General features: G+C 38.0%; 1 protein-coding gene across 2 annotated transcripts in view; it reads right to left on the reverse strand.

Annotated features, from left to right (window-relative positions):
• BAIAP3 (BAI1 associated protein 3) overlaps positions 1 to 22,674 on the reverse strand; it is a 2,552,914-nt gene that overhangs the window by 25,351 nt on the left and 2,504,889 nt on the right. For both annotated transcript variants that reach the window (XM_044089547.1, XM_044089546.1), the window contains exon 30: positions 17,510 to 17,593. In XM_044089547.1, the coding sequence (XP_043945482.1) occupies positions 17,510 to 17,593 (84 nt within the window). The remainder of the gene's footprint in view (positions 1 to 17,509; positions 17,594 to 22,674) is intronic.

Below are 22,674 nucleotides of genomic sequence, written 5' to 3' on the forward strand. Positions count from 1 at the left end.
AATGGCACCAGCTGACGAGATAAAGTGATTCAGACTTGGCCATTTATAAACACTACTGGCTTTATTAACTCCGATTCATGATGTGATGATTCCATCCTAATCCCCAATGAATTACAACAAGTACTACAGCTGTATTTGTAGCGGCTTTTGTTCCCATCTGAAAAGTAATAACACATGACCTAATGTGCAGCAAAAATGCCAGTATCTGCACCCAAATGCACAGCAAAGCAGAATGCCACAAAACAAGGGCATTTAATTTCTGGCATGTAAGAAATCTGATTACTATGTAATTCTTGGTTATCTTATTAAGCTTTTATTGTGTGCTATTTTTTTAATCTTTGTAATGCTACAAGTAGTTCATATATAAAAAGTGTACGTGTTTCCATATGTTACTGGTGGCAGTGATCTTTATCAACCCCAACATTATCTAGTGAGTTGAAAGGTAGATTAGATCATAGGTGTAGAAAGCAACACTACTTTCAAACAAAAAAAGAAAAAACAAACAGCCATCTTCTTGTTTGCAACAAACTAGGAGTCCAAGAAGTCCTTTGCTACATTGCTGATGTGCACATAGTGTTTTCACAAAAAGATACACACATATGCAATGTATATGCAAAAACACACACAGAGCCAGCACCCCTGCATACACACATATGCAATACATGGCCAAAGCACAAACACACGCACTCAGACAGATTTCCACACAGCCACAACTCCTCCTATGCATAGACACCTGCACACACATACTTATATACACACATAGACAGAAAGACATACAAACATGCACGCATTTCCACTCACACCCACATTTCCACACATGCTGTCAACCCCCTTGCACAAACATGCACACACGTTTCCGCTCTCACACACATATTTCTACACATGCTGTCAGCCTCTACATACACACACACACACACACACACACGTGGCATTTAATTCTACTGGCTGTGTGGGAGTGAGGGAACAAGAGGACTGCATGAGAGTAATAAGGTTTTTATATTACAAATTCAGCACAGCACTGCTACACTGTTTTTGGTTACTGTTTATTCTAAAAACAGTCCTTAAATGCTTTTCTGCTGAACACTTTATTACATGCTATCAGAAATAAAATACATTGTTTTGCCAATAGTTTTTTTTTTATTCTACAAATAAGAGTTTACATTGTATTTACTTTTTCTGTTATTTTCCTTTTTTAGGTACCCCCTTTCTGCCTTTTGTAATAACCTTCAACAACCCCATTTCCTCCACCTTTCATAATAACACCCCCACTTAAAAAACATTAACACCAAATTCCCCTGGAGATGTCCTCTATGGAGGCACTGGGTATCAGGATATGGCTGCCTTTGTACTTAATCCTTACCATGGGGGGCAGTTACCTATAATTCCTGCAGTACTTGACAGTAATGTGCAGTGCCTCCACATATTGTAAGCAGACACGGGTTTTCATGTAGATGTTGCAGGCCACAACCTATGTTGTTCTTCCTTTGGACAGTCAGTTTACTTTTATTTATCATAATTTTACACCAGAGGACAAAATAGCAACAGTAATTACTCAAACCACCTCCTAAGGAAGGTGAGATGGCTATCAGTTCCCTGATCCTGCCTTTTTGAGATCTGCAATGCTAATTACCCAGGCATCCACTGTGGCTGACAAAAGCTTACCGACCATTCCAGTCTGATAGCAACTGGTAGCTTATTTATTACATCTGCCTTTAGTGTTTCATTACACAGGAATTTGCTAACCTGTTGTGTCTATAACCACTAGTAAAGTTATATTTACATGACACTACTGATCATTGCTGATGGCAAAAGTTAGAAAGGTAAACCAAGAAAATGTTCCAACATCTTCAACAACAAAAAAAATATCAGATCCCAGACTCTCCACTCAAAAAATCCTTAAATTTTAATTTTAAGTGCGTTAAAATAGTGATACATTTTTCGTCAAGACTAGTGTCTTAACTTCCTCATAAACTTTAAAACAATACCACAAACCACTATGTAAAGTATAGCCACAACAACCAATCAATAATCCATTTGGTAACTTAAAGGCATATACTATAATTTTACATACTATTGGTTTTGCATTCTCTTTGGGGCATTTTCATTAACTTAATATACCCTCTTACAGGATTAAACTCACTTGGACTAGCGTAATTTTAACATTATCTTTTACACTATTAAAAAACCATAAGATGATAGAATAATATGTATATATTTTAAATATTCACTATTTAGTAGTGTACTAGATTAAAATATGTATAAACAATAAATGAATAAAATAAAAAGTATATATAATAATACAAATCAAAAATAAAAACAAATACAAATCCCAGTATAGTTAACAGGGCACTGACCTAAATACAGTAAAAATATTTATATATGTATTTAATATATTTGCTGCATAAATTTAATGCAAAAATTAAAAATTAATCATTTAGTTCATTTAATCAAATTAAATTACATTCTAATAGAATACACATTTCTCCACTAACAGATGTAACCATAAGGGGATGTTCAAACGCATAAAAATATATACGTATATCTTTTTAAACATGTGGACATATACACATATAAACGTGCCACTCACAAAATTCATTATGCCCAGCTTTAACCCCATTAAGGGATGGGTTTACTCCATCATCCCTATCTAAACAACCAACCAGTTTTCCAATAATATTGTTAGATATGGCATTCAATTATACTAGTTTTTACTGTTTTTTTACTTTACTAACATTTACCTAACTAAATTTTTCAACCTAAGTATACACATAATGGAAGTAATTTCATTAATGCCTGGAAATTGACAGGCATTTACCCTGAGCTGCCATAGGAGTTCCTTCCTCTCCAACTTCAAAGACTCTGGTCCACCCCTTTCATCTTTCTTCAATTGGTCAATGACCCTAAATTTAAATTCATGGCCAACAGACTCACTTGTATGTCTAGCTAATGCATTCTCTAATTTGTTCCTACTAATACAATAAATATGTTCGTAGATTCTATCAGTTTTCCCGATATAGAAAGCCGGACAACTTGTACATTTAGCTAGATATACCACTTGTTTACTGTTACAGTAAAATTTCCCATTGGACCTGTATTTCTGGTTACCAATACTAAAATTGCAACCTACATCAATATACTTACAGTACCTACACATGTTACACCTGTACATACCTTCTTTATTAGTATTTACTCCACCATTGGCTTCCAGAATTTCTTTTAAATTATTACCACGCCTATATATAATTTTAGGCCTTTCTGGAAAGATTTCCCTAAAATGTTTATCACTCGTCAAGAAGTCCCAATTTTTTGTAATAATATTCATTATTTTATGGGAGTCGATGTTAAATGTGCATACAAAACCACAGGTAGCATTAGCTAGACATACAAGTGAGTCTGTTGGCCATGTAAAAACTAGTATAATTGAATACCATATCTAACAATATTATTGGAAAACTGGTTGGTTGTTTAGATAGAGATGATGGAGTAAACCCATCCCTTAATGGGGTTAAAGCTGGGCAAAATGAATTTTGTGGGTGGCACATTTATATGTGTATATGTCCACATGTTTAAAAAGATATACGTATATATTTTTATGCGTTTGAAGATCCCCTTATGGTTACATCTGTTAGTGGAGAAATGTGTATTCTATTAGAATGTAATTTAATTTGATTAAATGAACTGAATGATTAATTTTTAATTAATTTAACAATTTAATTTAAATTAATTTTTAATTTTTGTATTAAATTTATGCAGCAAATATATTAAATACATATATAAATATTTTTATTGTATTTAGGTCAGTGCCCTGTTAACTATACTGGGATTTGTATTTGTTTTTATTTTTATTTTTGATTTGTATTATTATATATACTTTTTATTTTATTCATTTATTGTTTATACATATTTTAATCTAGTACACTACTAAATAGTGAATATTTAAAATATATATATATTATTCTATCATCTTATGTTTTTTTAATAGTGTAAAAGATAATGTTAAAATTACGCTAGTCCAAGTGAGTTTAATCCTGTAAGAGGGTATAGTAAGTTAATGAAAATGCCCCGAAGAGAATGCAAAACCAATAGTATGTAAAATTATAGTATATGCCTTTAAGTTACCAAATGGATTATTGATTGGTTGTTGTGGCTATACTTTAAACAGTGGTTTGTGGTATTGTTTTAAAGTTTCTGAGGAAGTTAAGACACTAGTCTTGATGAAAAATGTACCGCTATTTTAACGCACTTAAAATTAAAATTTAAGGATTTTTTGAGTGGAGAGTCTGGGATCTGATATTTTTTATTGTAAAAGTTAGAAAGGTAATGTAATGATACAAATTCCTTCCATGCCAAAAGAAGGACATGAATTATACTCTCTAGCATGGAGAGAAAATTGATATGGAGTATCTAATACCTCCAGTAGTATAACATACAAAATTGTTTACAAACATACACTATTGTCAAGAGAAAAGAGTTCAGATTGCACTTATAATGCACCTATTCTGTAAATAGCTGTCTTTCCCACATTTGTCTGTCTGTCTTCCCTTTTCCAATGGACCTGTTGTGTACTCTTGATCTTTTTAGTAATCTGACATAATATGCTAATTTCTCCAAACACTCATCCTTTCTATAACCTTAACTTGGACTATATGTGTAGTCATAGCTTAAAAGCTATACTTTCATTTCACAGTTCAGTGTGCTTAAATGTCAGATTACAAAGATTATCGATGTGCCCTAAGAATGCATGCATTGTGATCAGGCCAGGAAGCCTGCAGGTGGTAAAGAAGCATATAATGTGCAGTATTGATCCTGTCAGAGTGTCCATAGTTTACTGTGCTACGAATCGCTGAAGTTCAGGAGAGGTACACTGATTATTATTATTGTTGTTATTATTATTATTATTATTATTATTATTATTACTACTACTTAAGTTTTGATGATTCGGTTAGTCTGACTAAGCCTATGACTTATTTTCAGAGGAGACCCAAGGTGGAATTCATACCAACTAAGAGAAATTTGGCAAGGCACCTGAGAAATTCCTCTATTCCTGTATGGTGATATGGAAACAGAAAAATGGGGAGATGAAGTCCGGAGTGAGATGGAGGAAAATGTGATAGTAACCACATTACAAGGTTGACTGTTAGTGCAGCACCTGCAAAAGAAAGTCAATGAGAAATCTCTAGAATATGGTAATTCTGAGGAGTTATGCTACAAATATTTGGTTAAAATATACAAATGTTATAATTCTATGGATAGGGCAAATTTAACAAAATGCTTTGATTTAATATGCAACCATACCTGTCAGATGTACCTGATTATTAGGGATGTCCCTGATTTTGGTTTAGACTTTAGCTTTGACCCTCTTAGTCCATTGTGACCTTTAGAGAAAAGGTGGTAAATTACACTTAATGAGAATAGAGTCATAGACTTCTTTTACCTTTACTTGTCTTTTTGTGTTAATGTCTCAAGTTAATAGTATGAATATTTTATAAGTATCTCAGATTCATCATCTTCATCTTCAACACCTTTCTTCCCATTTTCTACATGGGGTTGGGGTTGGGGTTTTGTGTTAACTGTTGCCATCTCTCTTGATTCAATGCCACACACTCCTGCTTTTTTCAACACTCATGCCTGAGAGTCACAGATCTTATCTCATACAATCCATCCACCTCTTTGCTGGATGCCCTGGTTTTCTGTTACATTCTTCCTGTCTGTCCCAAATCGTCTTCACTGATTGTCTTCTGCTTTTCTGCACATGTGCCTGAGCCACAATAATCTGTTCTATTTGATCTTTTCTGCAATTGGAGCTACTTTGGCTTCTGTTCTTATGTCCTCATTTCTTTGTCTGACCCACAGTGTGTATTCTACCCCCCCTTCTCAGGCACTTCATTTCCGCCACCTCTTTTTCATCTGCTCTGCCTTTACTGCCCAGATTTCTGTACCATACAGTAGTACTTGTTGCATCACTGTTTTGTGCACCTTACTTTTTGGCTTCTTTGGCATTCTTCTGTCATACACTACACCTGACACTCTATGCTGATTTGGGCAGAGTCTGTCTGAAATGCCACATCATCTGGATACAGCAACCTTATTGATCTGTACCCTCTGACCTGTTTTCTAATGTAGTCCATCACCAGTATGAACAGCAGTGGGCTCAGAGATGAACCCTGGTGCATATCCACCATCACTGGTAATCCCAAACACCGGTTGTACTTGAGTCATTTGGTCCTTATACATAGCCTCCTCTAACTCTATGAATGTTTCTGCGACTTTGAACAGCCACAGTACTGCTCAAATCAGCTTTCTTGGGACCTTGTCATGCTTTCTAGTCAAGGAATGCCCAGTTGGACACTTTCCTTATCTCAAGCTTCTTCTCAACTATCTGTCTCACTGCAAACATCAGGCCAGTTGTGCTGTATCTTAATCTGAATCCAAACTGCTCATCTCCCATCTTACTTTCTACTATTCTGTGTATCCAATTATGTCACTCTTGCCAGAACCTTTATGCAGTGTGGCAGGAGTTTGACACTTCTGTACTCCCCACAGTTGCAGATGCCCCTTTTGCTCTTGCACACTGGCATGAGTATGCTTATTCTCCAATCATCTGTGATATGCCTTTCTCTCCATACTGCTCTGAGTACCCTCAGGAGTCATTGCTCCCTTATCTCACCCACCATCGTTATCATATCTGCTGTGACCTCAGCTGAGCCTGCTGCTTGCCCTGATTTAATTTTCCTTAGTGTTATTTATACTTCTTCTAGGGTGGGCCCTTCTTCATCTCTCATTGTAGGCTGTATCTAGGGCAGTACAGCTTGTGTGGGATTTTCTTCATTCAGAAGACTGCCAGAAGTACTCCTTCCACCTGCCTTTGATGCCCTATGGACAGGTGAGCAGGTTGTTGTTGGCATCCCTTATGAAGGGTGTGATATTATGAGGTAGTGCCATCTGTGCTGGGGGGAGTAGGGCAGTACATTTGTAGATATGCCAGCATTATGGTATTTGACTATCACACTGATTTATACAGATGTTTGAGTTAAAATATATATTTGTAAAGTTACTTGTGTTAAAAATGCATCAAGACTAGGTCCTGCTGGACAGAAAAAAATATATGCATGTATATTAGGTTGTATTGTTGTAAGTGATCAAATGTGCATGTTTATTAAAGAACGGTGGAAGGGTGGAAAGTTTGAAATTGTGTTATAGCTTTCAGATGCTGCTAGCAAAGCTCTGGGTGTGCATTGTACCCGAATTAGGTGACCAGAGGTGATGTCATTCTATAACCAGGATCCGGTTTCTTTTAACTCTCGCAGTATCTTGTTTCTTCGGAACCCTCACAGCAGCACTTCGGAACCTGACAGGAAAGATTTATGACAGGATATATATATCACACAAATCCACACAGACATCATCTGGCTTTTGTTGTGGTTAAGACAATGAGCACACATCAGCTTGCTTTGCTTTAGTAAGAAGTCAGGGAACAGTAATTCTTTAGTTAGTCAAGGGCATTTAGTGAGAATATATTAGTATTGTTTTCTGCATCTGTGAAAAACTATCCAACTATATTATTTTTATATCTCTGTGGTTGAAACTCTGTTGTTTATTGTACTCAGTATTCTCCTGTTTTCTGTTTTATTATTTATCATTAAATATTTTAATATCTTTCATTATGGTTGGTCCTTAAGAGAATACTTTTTTAACATCTTAAGAGTACGTATGCTTGTTTTAGTGACACTGTTGCCACGCCTGAAAGCCTTGCTGCTTTGGTCACACCCTGCCATTTGTATTAGTATTAATTTTACACAGTATAACTGGGTACCCTTTGTAAGAGCCTTAGTGTAGCTGACTGGTGGCAGCATGATTACCTCAGAGTCTGGGCAGAAAGGTGTATGCTAGTAAATATTTGCCAGCTTTTCCCAGGTGTGTATGTATGTATGTATGTGTGTGTGAAACTCAAATATTCATCAGCCACTGGGAACAGGGACACAGAGCTCCAAAATTGTCAGTGTGGAGTTTTATGTGGGTCTGGAGAGAGAAGGAGAGTCCAGCCCCAGGTCTGGAGCATGCTCCCTGTGTTCTCTTAAGGGAAATTGTGCATGGTGCTGGATGCTGCATCTGAAAATACTGTGTGAATCCTTCTTTGCTCTTAGTGACCATCCCTCACCAGAGTCAGTGGTGAGGACTGAGTCTCCTTGATTGCTGGGCCAGAGTAGGGACCCATCACAAAGGGTATCAGACTATCTTCTTCATATTGCTGTCTTTGTCTTGCAACCTGATATAGTTTCTTTGTGCCACCTACTGAGTCACTTTCCAGAAGTTGGTAGAGTTCCTCTGATGCCCTGTTCTTTGCTATTGCAACTCCTGTCTTAGCTTCTTTGTTAGCCAACCAGTATTCCTTCCGAGCTCTTCCACTTCTTCATGCACTCCTTCTTTCTTTTGATGACTTCCTGGACTTCCGTATTGCACCACCAGCTTTCCTTATGTACCTTATTTCCATACCTGGCTCAGCCACATATCTGTTCTATTGTCCTTACACATGCTGTTTTGAGGTGCTGCCATTCTTCTTCAACTCTACCCATTTCCTCTTCTTCTTGTGATGCTAGAGCTCTGAGTAATTCCTTGAACTGTTGTGCTTTCTCTCTAGTCAACTTCCAGGTCTTCAGCCTGGTCTGTGTTGATCTTAGAGCCCGCTGTGTTGTGGCAACCAGTGGTTTATGTTGTGGGATGACTTTGAAATCAATGATTCTACAACAGTACTCTTTCCTTACTAGGAGGAAGTCTACCTGAGTTGCATATTGGCCACTCTTGTATGTGATCTTGTGACTGTCTGTCTTTCTGAACCATGTTGTGGCTACTATCAAGTCATTTGCCAGACAGAAGTCTAGAATAGCTTCTCCTTTTTTATTCCTTTTGCCCCACCCATGTGGACCCAGACAGTCCTCATATCCTGTTCTTTTTCTAGTATTTGCTACAACTGCTGTATGAATGCACTCTCTTCCTCACTATCACAACCCTGCTGTTTGACATAGGTTGAGATTATGAATACTGCCCTATCATTAGGTTGGAGTCTGATTGCCATGAGTCTGTCACTAATTCTGATGATATCTCTCACTGCCTTCTGAAGCCTCAAGCTCACCACAATTCCCACACCACATTTAGCCTGTCCCCTTCCGGAGTAGTAGACTATGGATCCCAAGCCATGTGTCTTTGCTGCACTGCCCTTTCATATTGTCTGCTGGATACATAGGATATGTAGCTTCCTCCATACCTTCATGTCATCCACTTTCAAGTGGTGTCCTGTCAGTGAAACTACATTGAGTAATTCTTATTTCATGTTTGGCAGGTTGATTGGTTTTGTATCAAGCTTTCACTCAACAGAGGTATCCCAGGTAACCATCCAGCCAGTAGCTTATTGACCCACAGCTGCTGGGCTTTATGGTGGGCACACACTGGCCAATAGGGAATCATACATCCCCTCTCACCATGGGCATTGTCAAAGTAGGCCACCCACTTATCATTGGCAAATACCCATGCCCATTTGCTGGCATTAGTCAATATGACCAAATCACCTAGAGACATATTTGTTTACACCATCGAGTGGCTAGCCCTGCCACAGCACATAGTCTGTGAGCCATGTTCTCCTATTTTGATGAGATGTTGAGAAGAATTGGGACATTTAAAGTGGAATTCTGCAAAATTAGTATGGTCATACTTCTCATACTAAGGATGGCTGTCTCCATAAATGTGTGAAATGTGGCACTGAAAATCAACTTGGGGTTAATTATCTGGGCAATAATAAATACGGTGCAGAGACAGTTGAGAGTGAGTGGATTAGAATCTTTACATTTCTCAATATAAGGGATGTCTCTCCCAACTCCTGTCATCACACATGGTTGGGACACGGGGAGCTGGGACAAGACAGTTAAAAAAATAGATTTTAGTTGTTAGCCATATCAGAATGTGAAGGGAATGAAGATGCTGTTTATAACATCATAAAGGGCCAGAATTCTAGCAAGAAGACTAATAAGAGGCAAAAACCATGCACCCTTAGATGAACCTTGTTATACTCAGGATAAATAGTATCCATAATGAAGGTCATGACAGCAGTGTCTATTGATTAAAGCACTGAAAAGCAGGCAGTTACTGCGGTAAGATCATAGGAATGTACCTTCTAAAGAACAGGAACAAGTTAGTAGATTGTAAGGGGCCTAGGCTTTTGGTTTTTAGGACTGGATATTTGTTCAGGAGGTGCTGACATTTTGAGGGGAACATAAGTAAAGGTTTTCTAATGTATGTGTTGGATCCAGGCAAAGGTTAGTTGTTGATTTTGAGGTGAAAAAATAAAGGTGGAGACATAAAAATGTTTACACACATACAAAACTAGTGTAATGTGAACAGTTATGGGATATGAGTATACCTTTGGTTGAAGATATGTCTATTACTCAGGGAAGTATTTCAGTTCCAGCGTGTGGGATATTAAGAAATGGAAATGAAACAGTCAAGCAAAAGTGGACATTAGGTTGTGTAAGAATCTTATTAATACATATCACATAGTGGTAGAAGTCCTAGATGGGTTTACATTTCCGAGGGGGAAGTGGCATTCAATGACTGATTTTTTTTTATTACTAGTAAACATATTAGAAGGCAAGGGGGATATATAAGAAGCATTTTTTCTGATCATAGGGCAGTTAACAATCTAATTATGTTCATCCCACAGGAAGAGGAATTTTTAAAATAAGACCTGACTTCTGTATGAAATATGAAATGAACCCATACTTACCTAAATTATTGCATGATCACATTGCTTTACATTCAGCATATTCTTCTTAGAGGGAATGATGGTGGATGTTAAAGAAGTCATTGTTGCCTAAATGTAGGAGGAGGCAGAAGTTTGAAAAAAGAGAGGAAATGGAAGAAGCATATAGAATTGAATTCAAGTTATAATGATACAATGGACATGAGGAATATTATGATTGCTTAGCAACTCTTTGTGAATTGTTAACAAGTTTGGGGATGGATTTGGAAATAAAATATTTTGACTAGAGGGGGGCCTATTCCTCTTGACAAGTGATCTGGTTAGAAAAGAAACTACAACAGAAACATTGTTTAGTATGAAGAGTAAACTCTTTACAGCTTTACAAGATAAACTAACAGAATAGGTTATTGTTCAGTAAAGTTTTCTAAACCAGGTGAGTCAGAGACAAGGATATTTTGGGTGGAACAATTGCTTGGTTAAAAAAGTACTAGGGGATCTAGGGAAACCATTTTTTCGTTTTGAATTGAAATTGGTGCTCAAACCATTAAGGAGTTATCCATCCCCAAGATGTGATGGAAACCTTATGGTTATCACAGATCATTAAAGAATTAATATTTATATATGTAATTGGTAGGATTTAATTAGAAGTAATTGGTTAGCTGCCCTCGTGGGCCATTTTGAGCTTAGCCAATTTTCCTTTTTGTGCTTGAATTAACCTATCCCATTTGGTTAGAGATTGGCCTTACCCATCCCATGGTTGACAAGTATATATTGACCCTAATTTGAATAACTGGGATCATACATTAGAAAATTTGAGGGGAACCATGCTTACCCATGCATGGGATAAAACATTTAGAAGCCGCCTCTGTCCATTAGTAGTACAGGGGGCAGTCCGGAGGTAAATTTTCTGTTTCCCATCCATAGATCCAATTTGTGCATGAATATAGACAGGAGTGAACTTTGCTTAATGTGCTTTATGTGGATAGAGAGTCTGTTTCAGAGCAGTGGTATCCTATGTGAAATATACCAGTTCCTCCAAGCTATTCTGTTAATGTTGCAGAAGAGGTTTAGATCCCTATACATAGTATTTCAGGTGTCATTTGACTTGCCGATGTGCAGTAAATCCATTAGTACTGGATTGGAGGATGGCTTGTATGACAGACACAGGTCAACTCTTAGCAGTCTGTAGGATGCCGAGCATAGTGACAGAGCTTTGAGTAGGTCCTTGTATGACGTGTTTTTTTAGGCCTTGTATCCTTTTAGTAAGGTATCTCTTGGAGCGTTGCCATTGTTGCATGTCTAGACTGATACATGACAACAAAGGGGGCATTAAATTCAGTGATTGCCATAATGAGGGTTGAGTAAATGGAGACAATGACATCCCTGGATCTAGACACAATCATTTTGTTTATAATCTGCCTATATTTTGCATAATTGCAGGATTTAATATGATACAGCCAGCAGCTTTCTTTATTTTTACCATTTATCTTCAGAATTTATTGAACATTTTTAAAGGATGGGCTTGTTACTACATTTTTGTCAAGCTCCTATAGCCAGTTACAAGAAGAGTGAAACCTGGTACTGAAAGAAAATGAGTGCACACTGTTGTAGAAATAATTAAATTTACAGAAACTGGATCTTGAGATACTGTGAGAAGGTGGAGAAATATGGCTGAAAACAATTGTCATCATGAATTGTTTTGTGCCAAGACAGGAAAGCTTGGAAAATCACTTGAAAAGGGATATTTGCCGGAGACTACAGTTGGTTAGCACATTTCATTTTATAAAATATTTTGTGTAGTAGTTTGGACTTCAGCAGCGTTCTGTGAAAGGCTTAATGAAAAATAAAAGAAGTAGTGGGAAGACATTGTTTTTGTGGTACAGTGGAATCAATTTACGTGCCTTCATTGATTCTGTGAAAGTCCAATCATTGACTCTGCAACTGACTGACCAGTACATCTACCGCTTAGCTTAAGGTCTAGGATGCAGTTCTGGGCTCTAGTTACTGTCTGGTGGAGTCTGTATGTTGATCTGGTGTCTAGGCAGGTTTCTTTCAGGTACTCTGCTTTTCTTCCACCATACAAAGACATACTGGACAATCCAATACAAACTGCGCCTAGGTTTGTCCTCTAAAGTTTCTCTCTGGGTAACATAATTTAAATGTCTTTTAATAAATAAAGCAATACCCGATCTGAGGGATTTCACTGTAGGTTTATTTCTAACAAAGGATGAATTGGTATCTGCATCAGGTATGTGCTAAAGTTCCCATTTACTTTTGTATTTGTAAACTTCTTTTGGAAGGCTGAAATATGACTGGAAACCTACAAAGTTTATGGCTGCATGGTGACCTTCGGAAACAAAAGTTGATGGCAACAGTTTTGTATTTTGTTTGTTTTTTTATATTTCCTAAAACTGGTACACAAAAATGAAATACAAACAGATACTGCATAAGCTGACAGTACAATACAAACTGCTCTTAGGTTTGTCCTCTATAGTTTTTTTCCCCTGGGTAACGTCATTTAAAAGCTTTTTAATAAATAAATCAATACCCAACCTGAGATATTTCACTGTAGCTTTAGTATTAACAAAGGAAGAATTAATATCTACATCAGGTATGTGCTGAAGTTCCCATTTACATTTATTTATTTATTTATTTTATTTATTTATTGGCATTTGTTTACCGGGAAAGTCCACTGGGCCAAGAAGAATCCAGTTTCAGTGGATGCCCGGGGAGAAAAGCTCCATAAAGGCAGATAGTAGAGTGGACTCATAGTCATAATAGGCATTATAGCTATAATAAAGTGCATTATGAAAATGTAGGTAGTGCAGAGAAATAATGTAAAAACACAAAGCATTGAAGTAAATCCAAGGAACATATTGTAGTACACTCTGATGTGAGTGTACACTCTAGAGTGGACTCTATTGTGAGTGTGGAAGTGATTAATATTGGTAGAATTAGAATAACTACCTAAAGGTATGTGTATTAGAAGTAGGGAGAGATTAGTGCTAGGAGTGATGAGTGTGAAGAAGTAATAGGAGTAAAGTTTTAGAGGAAGGAAGTAGAGAAAAAGGTGATATGATGTAGGGAAGAGCAGTCAAGTCTTAGGAAAATGTACTTTACTATTTTGGAAGGCGCAAATTTGGCTGGAAACTTGCAGAAACAGAAAGTGATGACAACAGTTTTATATTTTGTTTGTTTTTTAATATTTCCTAAAACTGGTGCAGAAAACAAAACAGTGATGGACATTTATTCATGAAGCAAGTTAAATACATGTTGGGTTTAGAAGAAAGGAGTTGATTATCCGGGTCTATATTGAATCAGCGAAAAAAGCGAACGCTGATTCATTGACCCTATTTCAGCGAATGCTGAAAATGCCAAACACCCAGAACAGAGAATTTTTTCTCAGGGAAATAAATTGCTGGGCCGGTTTCGGGAGTTTGCCGTTTCCTCCACTGTGGTGCGATCTCGGAGTTGCTATATTTAAGTAGGGGGGGGGTGTGAGGGGCACAGCCCCCCCTCATTAAATACTGTTTTAAGTTTTTTTTTTTTTTTGCGGAACAGCGATTTTTTTTCCTGGGAAAAAAATCGCTGTTCCAAGTGTTCGGCATTTTCAGCATTCACTGAACTAGGGTCGATGAATAAGCATTTGCTTTTTTAAGCATTCACTTATTTAATATAGACCCTACTGTCCATGGTACTCTGAGCTTGTAAAATGGCATGTAATGGATCTTCTTATATAAATGTGTCATGCCATTTGATCACCACATTATCTGTTTCTCAAATATTGAGCAGAACTTCTCTAAACTATAAAATCAGTATTAAATTAGGGTCTATATTACGTAGTCAAAGTTTCAAAAGAGCGAACGCTCTTACCTCAACTGAAAAATACTAAAACCACAGAATGCTGAACGGCTAGAACAGCGATTTTTTTCCCAGGGAAAAAAATCACTGGGCCATTGTCAGGACATTGCTGTTTCCTCCACTGTGGTGTGATCTCAGAGTTGGTATAGTTAAGTAGGGTGTGTGTGCGGGACAGAGCCCCGTACATTGGGGGTGGGTATGGGGAGTGAAGCCCCCCACTTTATTTTGTCTGTGGATTTTTTTTTTTTTTTGGAGCAGCGATTTTTTTCCCTGGGAAAAAAATTGCTGTTCTGGAAGTTTGACATTCTGTGGTTTCTGTATTTTGCAATCAATTTAAGAGCGTTCCCTGTTTTGAAACTTCGACTATGTAATATACACCCTTAAATTAATATTGTGGCATCTGCAAGTGCTACATAATTCACTAAACAAGTCTATTTCAATGACCCATGATAACTTTAGGAAATCTGAGTTATAGTTTACTACACTTTGTTATTATGGACAGGCAAATTAAAAGAGTCATCAAGTAAATGTACCAGTATCATTTCCACTTCTGCCACTGGTGACCTGGTCTGGGGAACCAGTCTTGGGCTGTGTAAAGTGGATATGCAGGTATCTATAGAACATTTGATGTTACTACAGACAAAGGAATCCCATCACTGTCTATAGGACTAATACAGAAGTTACACTAATACAGTCTGATTAATTTTTCAAAGCTGATTTTTTTTAGCTTATTTTGATTAGGAGAATGTTTTGTCAATAGCTGATTGAAGTATTTTTGATAAAACATTTTCTTAATATTGTGTCATTGCAGTTTTCCATGCAACCAAAATAAAGCAAACAAATACAAAATATAAGCAAATTATCAGGGGTTACTAACAGTATTTCAGTTCTCCCATTGCATAGTGAACCATCAAATCTTACATAGCTTTGAATTAAGCTTTTTCATGTTTCTTATAGCTTTACCTGCATTTTACAGTTGCATTTAAGATCTGATTCTGATTTTATCACAGAGATCTCTGATAATGAAAGAAGTCACTCTGGAGATGTGAAATGTAATCATTATGTCCATTAGTATATAATTAATATACCTTTTGTGCTCAAAGAAATAGTGAAAGCAATCTATCTACCTTTTGTTCAGTCGATCTTTCATGTCTGTCTGTTGTTTTATCTAGTAAAATATTGAATTTTTTTTACTCAAACGTAATAATTGTATGTATGTATGTATGTATGTATGTATGTACAGTTGTTGGATTCATGACAAAATTACCCTTTAATGCTATTAACTTAATTTTCATGCCCATCTGGTAATAAAATTTTAACTGATTTATATTTATGTACTGAATATAATAAATACAAATTATGTAATAACATTGAACATATTTTCACATTCACTAGAATTATTGTTTATCTGTTGATCATTTATATCTCTGGTAAAAATGATTGCACATTTATGTACCAAAAGAGATTTGACAAGTAACAAGAGTACATTGTATGTTTCATTTATACATTTTTTTTAATTTTAAAAATGCAGCAAAGAGACTGGTCATACGTTAAAGTGGGCATATTGTAATGGGTCCCTTCAGCCCCCAAACTGTAAGCTATAAGATCATGCATTCTGCTTGTACTTAAAACGCACAGAGTGATGATAGAACTGGACTTATTTAATTTACAGTAAAGGACTCAACTTGAACAAGGACACTGGTTTACATCTATTAAGAAAATATACTTTAATTTTCATTGGATGAAGTTGCAAGAGTTATATCCTTGCACTTGTGTCCTGGGTCAAAGCAAACCACTGCTGGGATAGACAATCTAAACTGATTTGTTACCAATTGCCTGACAGGATTAGAGGGTAAGCTTGCATTAAATTCAGTTAGTAATTGGGCTAAAAGGACAGTACAAGAACTGAAGTGATGAAATCTCTCCCCAAGATGAACACTAGCTCAATCAGTATGGATCCAGTTATCCTACAGAAGCAGCAGAAAATAAATTCTGTGTAAATCATATTTCTGGGCTGACCAGTCTATGAAATGGTTTAATGTGTCATGATCTAATCAAGAGGGACTTAAGCGAATGCAGTAGTAGTAACTGAAATAAAATGCTTTGAGTGCTATGCTAGTGACAGGGTATAAATTGTAAGCTTTTAAAACAGGCAATCCGTTAAAGAATAAATGAAACTATGGCAAAAAAATAGTCCCCTCTGTACCACAATCTCACACAACAAGCTACTGGCTATTTTAGAAGATCAAAAAAGCCAATAGCAAGTGTATTCATGAAAGTGAATTTTGATGTTTTAGGGTTGATCTTTTGGCAGCCAACATTCAGTGCATTTAAAGTTCGAAATGTATCCAGTGATATCCATTCTGTGCACTCATTTAGAACCACATTAATGTTCTGCATAGAAAAGCAATATGGGACTATGTATACCATTATTATGGTACCAAATTTTCATGCATTCAGATAATAATGGTGGAGTCACTTGATAATTCAGAGTTTTTAATTTATCAAGGAATGAATTGGTCCATATTTAACAGTGCGGGATTTGAAGGTTTGCAACACCACTCTTGGTGGTTTGCACAGCTCTGTTTCAAAGTAGCAGTGGAAAAGGGGGAGGCATAAGAACAGCAGCTCTAAATATTTTGATTAAACTATTACTCACCTTTTTAGTAGTATAAAATATTATGTAACTGAATATATAATGAGAAAAATCTTTTAATTTCTGGAATCCTTTTCCCACATAGAGTCGATGGATATGGTGGATTTTAAAGTCAACAAAATGGCACTTATAGGCATACTATAAAAAGTGCATTCTCACATGTCATCTTTGCTGTGGACTAGAAGAGTATATCATCATCTTAAAATTTCATGATTTTTAAATAAAGTATAAATAAAAAATACCTGCTGTTTTAGCTTGTCCAAGTAATATTGCTCAATCAATTCATAGGTTCCACATTTATTTAGTCGCAGTTCTTCTTCCAGTATCTGGAAAAAATAAACATTTTGTTATAATAACATTTATGTATAAAGTTAAAGGAATGCAATGTATGAAGGAACATTAAGTTGATTTCATTGTACAAGTAAATAAAGCTTGTGACTGACCCTATAACTACACAGTTCAAATTTAAAAGCAACTCCATTTAAACATTATGTTTTGCTTCATTGCATAACTCTTTGTGCAAAAATCTGGACAGGGTCTAAAATAATGGGGGACAAAGGCCCAAAAATTGGGACATATTTTAAATATTGCTCTTATAAACTTATAAAGTTGCTAGAATAACATGATCTGTGCTAGCATGTATTTTCTGAAGGATATAAAGACCAAAAATATAGGCAAAAATCTGTACATTCTGCAAACATCTGGACAGTTGAGAGCTATGCTTCATTTTGTTTTTCTACTCTTTAATTCAGTGGTAAGAAGTTTTCAAACAAAAGCAACTAGATTTACGAATTATCCCTTCTGTTTTCTGTTTAAACCTACTTTTGCAGCTTCTTTGCTTACCCTTTTAGTTTTTTTTTTTTTTTTTTTTTTGTGAAAACTTGTATTGATCTATTTTGGTATGTGTCCAGTCATGTGTTATATTATATAGCAATTTCATTAAGGGAAGGAAAGGCATTTACTGCCTTGAGAAAACAGCGTATTTAAGTCACTAGCAAAGCATCAGTATAAATTCTTAAACCTAGGTAAAGGTTGCAAAGTTAATCTTTATAAATGGGTGTTAACAAGAAGGCCAGCATCACACTACAGACAGAATATTTAATAAGAAGTTATGTACTCACCATAACTATCATGTTTGTTGTCCATCTCGCCTTCCTTCTTTGATGGTTGGGTTCAGAACCGAGGATCAGTTCTGACTCAGCCTTATTCAAAAGCTCAAGAGCTTCCACCGGCTTGTGGCTACACCCTATCCCATGATGCTCCAGGACTATTCCCCAGATCTTGTTTGCAGATAAAAACATACACCTTATGTCTAACCCAAAAAGACTGAGAAGAGATTCAGAAACTTTGGTAATCAGTTTTGCCAGTAAGACTGCCTGATCCTCCATGGTGGGGGAAGGAAGGTGGGATGCACGAATGAAGGTGAGATGGACAACAAACATGGAACGTTATGGTGAGTACATAACTTCTTAATGTTATGTTGTCCGATCTCGCCTTCATGCTTTGCTGGTTGGAACAGTGTCCCTAGCATCTTCTTTCTTGGGTGGCTACTCTTCAGAACAGTGGACCCAAAAGAGGCCCTGTTCCTGGAGGCCAAATTGACTTTGTAATGAGTGACAAAGGTATGAGGCCTTACCCATGTTGCTGCTGCACAGATGGAATCCATAGGTAGCCTCGCCTGGAAGGCAGATGAAGTTGAATTAGCTCTTGTGGAATGGCCTTTCGCTTTCCCTGAGAGTTCTCTGTTCTGGGAATTGTATGTATAGGTGATACAGTCTGTAAGCCATTTAGAAAGTGTGACCTTTGAAATTGGGAACCTTTTCTCCTTGTCTGAAAAAGACAAACAGCTGGTCTGACTTTCTAAAATCTGTTGTTCTATGCATGTAGAAACGCAATTGTCTATGCATGTCCAACTGATGTAATTTATATTCTGCCTTGTTGCCATAGTTTGGGAAAAAACTGGTAAGTCAATGGATTGATTTAAATTGGCCTCTGAACATACTTTTGGTAGGAAGGAAGGGTTAGTTCATAAGGAAACTATCTTTGTGAAAGTTTAAATATGGATTATGTATAGACAAAGCTTGAAGTTCAGACACTCATCTAACAGACGTTATGGCCACCAGTAGTGCTGTCTTCCACGACAAAAACTTTGTGTCACATGATGATGCAGGTTCAAAGGGGGGGTGCAATTAGAAGAGACAGAACAAAATTCAAGTCCCATGGTGCTCGAGGCTCTTTCACTGGATGTCTTAAGTAAGAAAGTACCCTTTAAAAATGCTTTACAAAGCCTGTGGGACATGATTTTTAGACCCATGATAGTTTGATATAGTGGCCAACTGAACTCAGATCATAGCTGCAGTCACCCCTTCGTTAAAAAGTTTATTCAGAAAATCTAACACTGCTGTGATAGGGGCAGTCAAAGGATCAATGTGGTTCTTAAAAGCCCAGAGGGAAAATCTCTTCCATTTGCTTGAGTATAATTTCCTGGTTGATGCCTTGTGAGAGGAAATCAATATATGTCTGACTGCAGGGGAGATATCAGGGAGCCTGGCTATTTGTGGAACTGGAGCAGCCAAGCTGCAATTTTAGGATGGAATGTCCCCGACAAATGAGTCAGGAGGTCTGGAACTGGATCCAGAATCCACGGTTCCTCCTGGAGATGGGGCCACAGAAAGGAGAACCAAATCTGATGAGGCCAGTATGGGGCAACGAATATCATTGTGCTTCTCAACCTGCTGGCCTTCTGAAGGACCTTTGGAATCAAGGGAAAAGGTGGAAGGGCATAAAGGAGGCCCGGGGCCCAATTGTTTACAAGTGCATTCCTTGGTGACTGCCCCGGAGGTGGAATTAGGGCATAGTAGCTGCTGCATTTGGCGTTCATGGACGTGGTGAAGAAGTCACAGCAAGGCTGGCCCCAGTGGTGGAAATTCTCTTCTGCAACTTCTTGTTTTAGGGACCACTCATGAGGCATCAGAATAGCTCTGCTGAGCTTGTCCGCTACCACGTTGGATTTCCCCGGGATGTGCGTTGCTGTCAGAAAGCATTGAGACGAGACTGCCCATTGCCATACTCTTTGTGCCTCTCAACATAGAGGGTAGGATTTTGTTCCTCCTTGTTTGTTTAAATACCACACTGCTGACATATTGTCTGTCTGAATTGCAATTGTTCCTGTTGGAAGAGAATCTTGGAATGCTTGCAATGTGAAAAGCACCACTCTCATCTCTTGGACATTGATATGCAAGTGGTTTTCATGTTCCTGCCAAACACCTTGGACAGTCTTTCCCAGATAATTCCCCCCACCCCATCTAAGAAGTGTCCATGGTCACAATGGCTACTAGTTGCGGAAAGACAAAAGGTCGGTCTAAGGTCACTTGACTTGACTGGAGCCACCAGTGTAGGTCCTTCTTGCAGGATTCTGTGATGATGATCTTGTGAGACAAAGGTAGATCCTGCATGGACCACTGGGAAAAAAGCAGCCATTGAAGAACTCTCACATGTAGATGAGCTAGAGGTGCCAGAATTATCACAGCTGCCATGGTATCCAGAACCTTTAACACAGTTTTTGCTTGAACTTTCCTTTTGGATAAGATTGATTTAATGATACAATGTCTGGATCCTGTCGGGGGTAAGTGTGGCCAGCATTTTGCTTGTGTGTAACTCTGCACCTATGAACACGAGATGCTGTGATGGCAACAAGGCAGATTTTTCTAAATTTGCTGTAATGCTTAGCTGAGAACACAGATGCATGGTTTTGTCCCTCGCTTTTGTTAGTAGTTGCTCGGTGGTGGCAGTTAGGAGCCAGTCATATAGGTATGGAAACACCTAGAATCCAAGACACCTCAAGTGAGCTGTAACCACTGTCATACATTTGGTGAACACTCTGGGGGCTGTAGTGAGACCAAAAGGCAGGACTTGAAACTGGTAGTGACTGGCTCCCAGCTGAAAGTGCAAATGTCTCCTGGATCGCCTGTCCATTTTTATGTGGTAGTATGCATCCTGGCAAGATCTATTGAGCACATCCAATCATCTTTGCCCAAAAAGGGGAGTATCAACTGCAGTGTCACCATCTGGAACTTTGATTTCTCGATGGACTTGTTTAGTCTGCTGAGATCCAGAATGGGCCTCCAGTCCCCTGTCTTTTTTGGAACTAAAAAGAACCTTGAGTAAGTTCCGGATCCAATTTAGTCTGCAGGGACAGTTTGGATGACTAATTTTTCTAGTAACTTTTGTATCTCTAGAGTTGCATAATCCCTTTGACTGAGTGGAACATCTGGGATTGATTTTTTTTCTAAAGGGGGAGAGGAAAAGGGTATGTAATAACCTCTGGATATGATCGTTTGTACCCATTTGTCTCTTGTGATTTCTAGCCAGGTGTTTGGGTACAATGACAACTGACCCCGACTGCCTCCAGAGATGGACAGATGGGCCTCCTCTCAGGAGTGCTGAAAGGGCTTTCAAGGAAAGGAGTCCCTGTCACCCTGATTCTGCAGACCCCCTCTGCTGCGAGGTCAGCATCTTCCATTGTTACTTCCCCCTCTGCCCCTAGGGGATGTAAACACCACATGCATCTGGAAAGGCTCTTTGGGACTTGTGGAACCACATTTTCCCTCCTTTCTGGCCTTTGGGATAAGGCCTAGTGGGGAGAGAGAAATGGACTCCCACAGCAGACAGAGTCTTTCCCTCCTGTCCACACCTGGTTATAACGTTGGGCCCGAACAAGGATGAGCATCAAAAGGGCATTAATAAAGGAAGACTTGAAGGGTTCTACAAATTCGCATAAGCACATCCAGGAATGTTTCCTTAAGGAAAGTACCTGCTGCCTTGCTCACTCCATCGGCCAAATAAGAGAGCAATCGCATTGAGGAGTTTACCAAGGAGTTTAAGATGGAAACCTGGGAGGAAACTTATCCAAAACTCCTGCAGCTATAGTACCTTGAAGGGTGTCTCTTAGCTCCTTCAGGAGATCCCTCTGCAGTCTGGTGAAATGGGTTAGGTAGTTCAGCGATCTAAGGGTAAATACTGCTGATGAAAATATTCACTTTCCATATCTATCCATCCTTTGAGATTCTTTGTTCAGTGGATGAACAGATGAGGAAGTCTCTGACAATTCCTTCTTTGTGGCCGCTGCCACCACCATAGCATCTACCAGGACACCTTTACTGAGGAACTCCTTTTCCGTGGGCACTATGATAAATTTATTTGGCCTCCTAGGAACAGGTTCCACGGAATCTGGAGAGCCCCACGCCTTTCAACTGATTACATTCATTAAATGGTCAAAAGGTGGAAACACCCAAAAGGTGGAAGGGCAAGGCCCAAAAGCCTCCAGGTAGACCGACTTGTCCTCAGAAGGATTGGTGGGCTTCCAGCCACCCCTCTGATTAAGGATCTCCAGGATGTCTGCAAAGGA

This window comes from Protopterus annectens, chromosome 12.part0 (assembly GCF_019279795.1).
Source record: "Protopterus annectens isolate FY-2018-M chromosome 12.part0, PAN1.0, whole genome shotgun sequence".
Taxonomy (NCBI): domain Eukaryota; kingdom Metazoa; phylum Chordata; order Ceratodontiformes; family Protopteridae; genus Protopterus; species Protopterus annectens.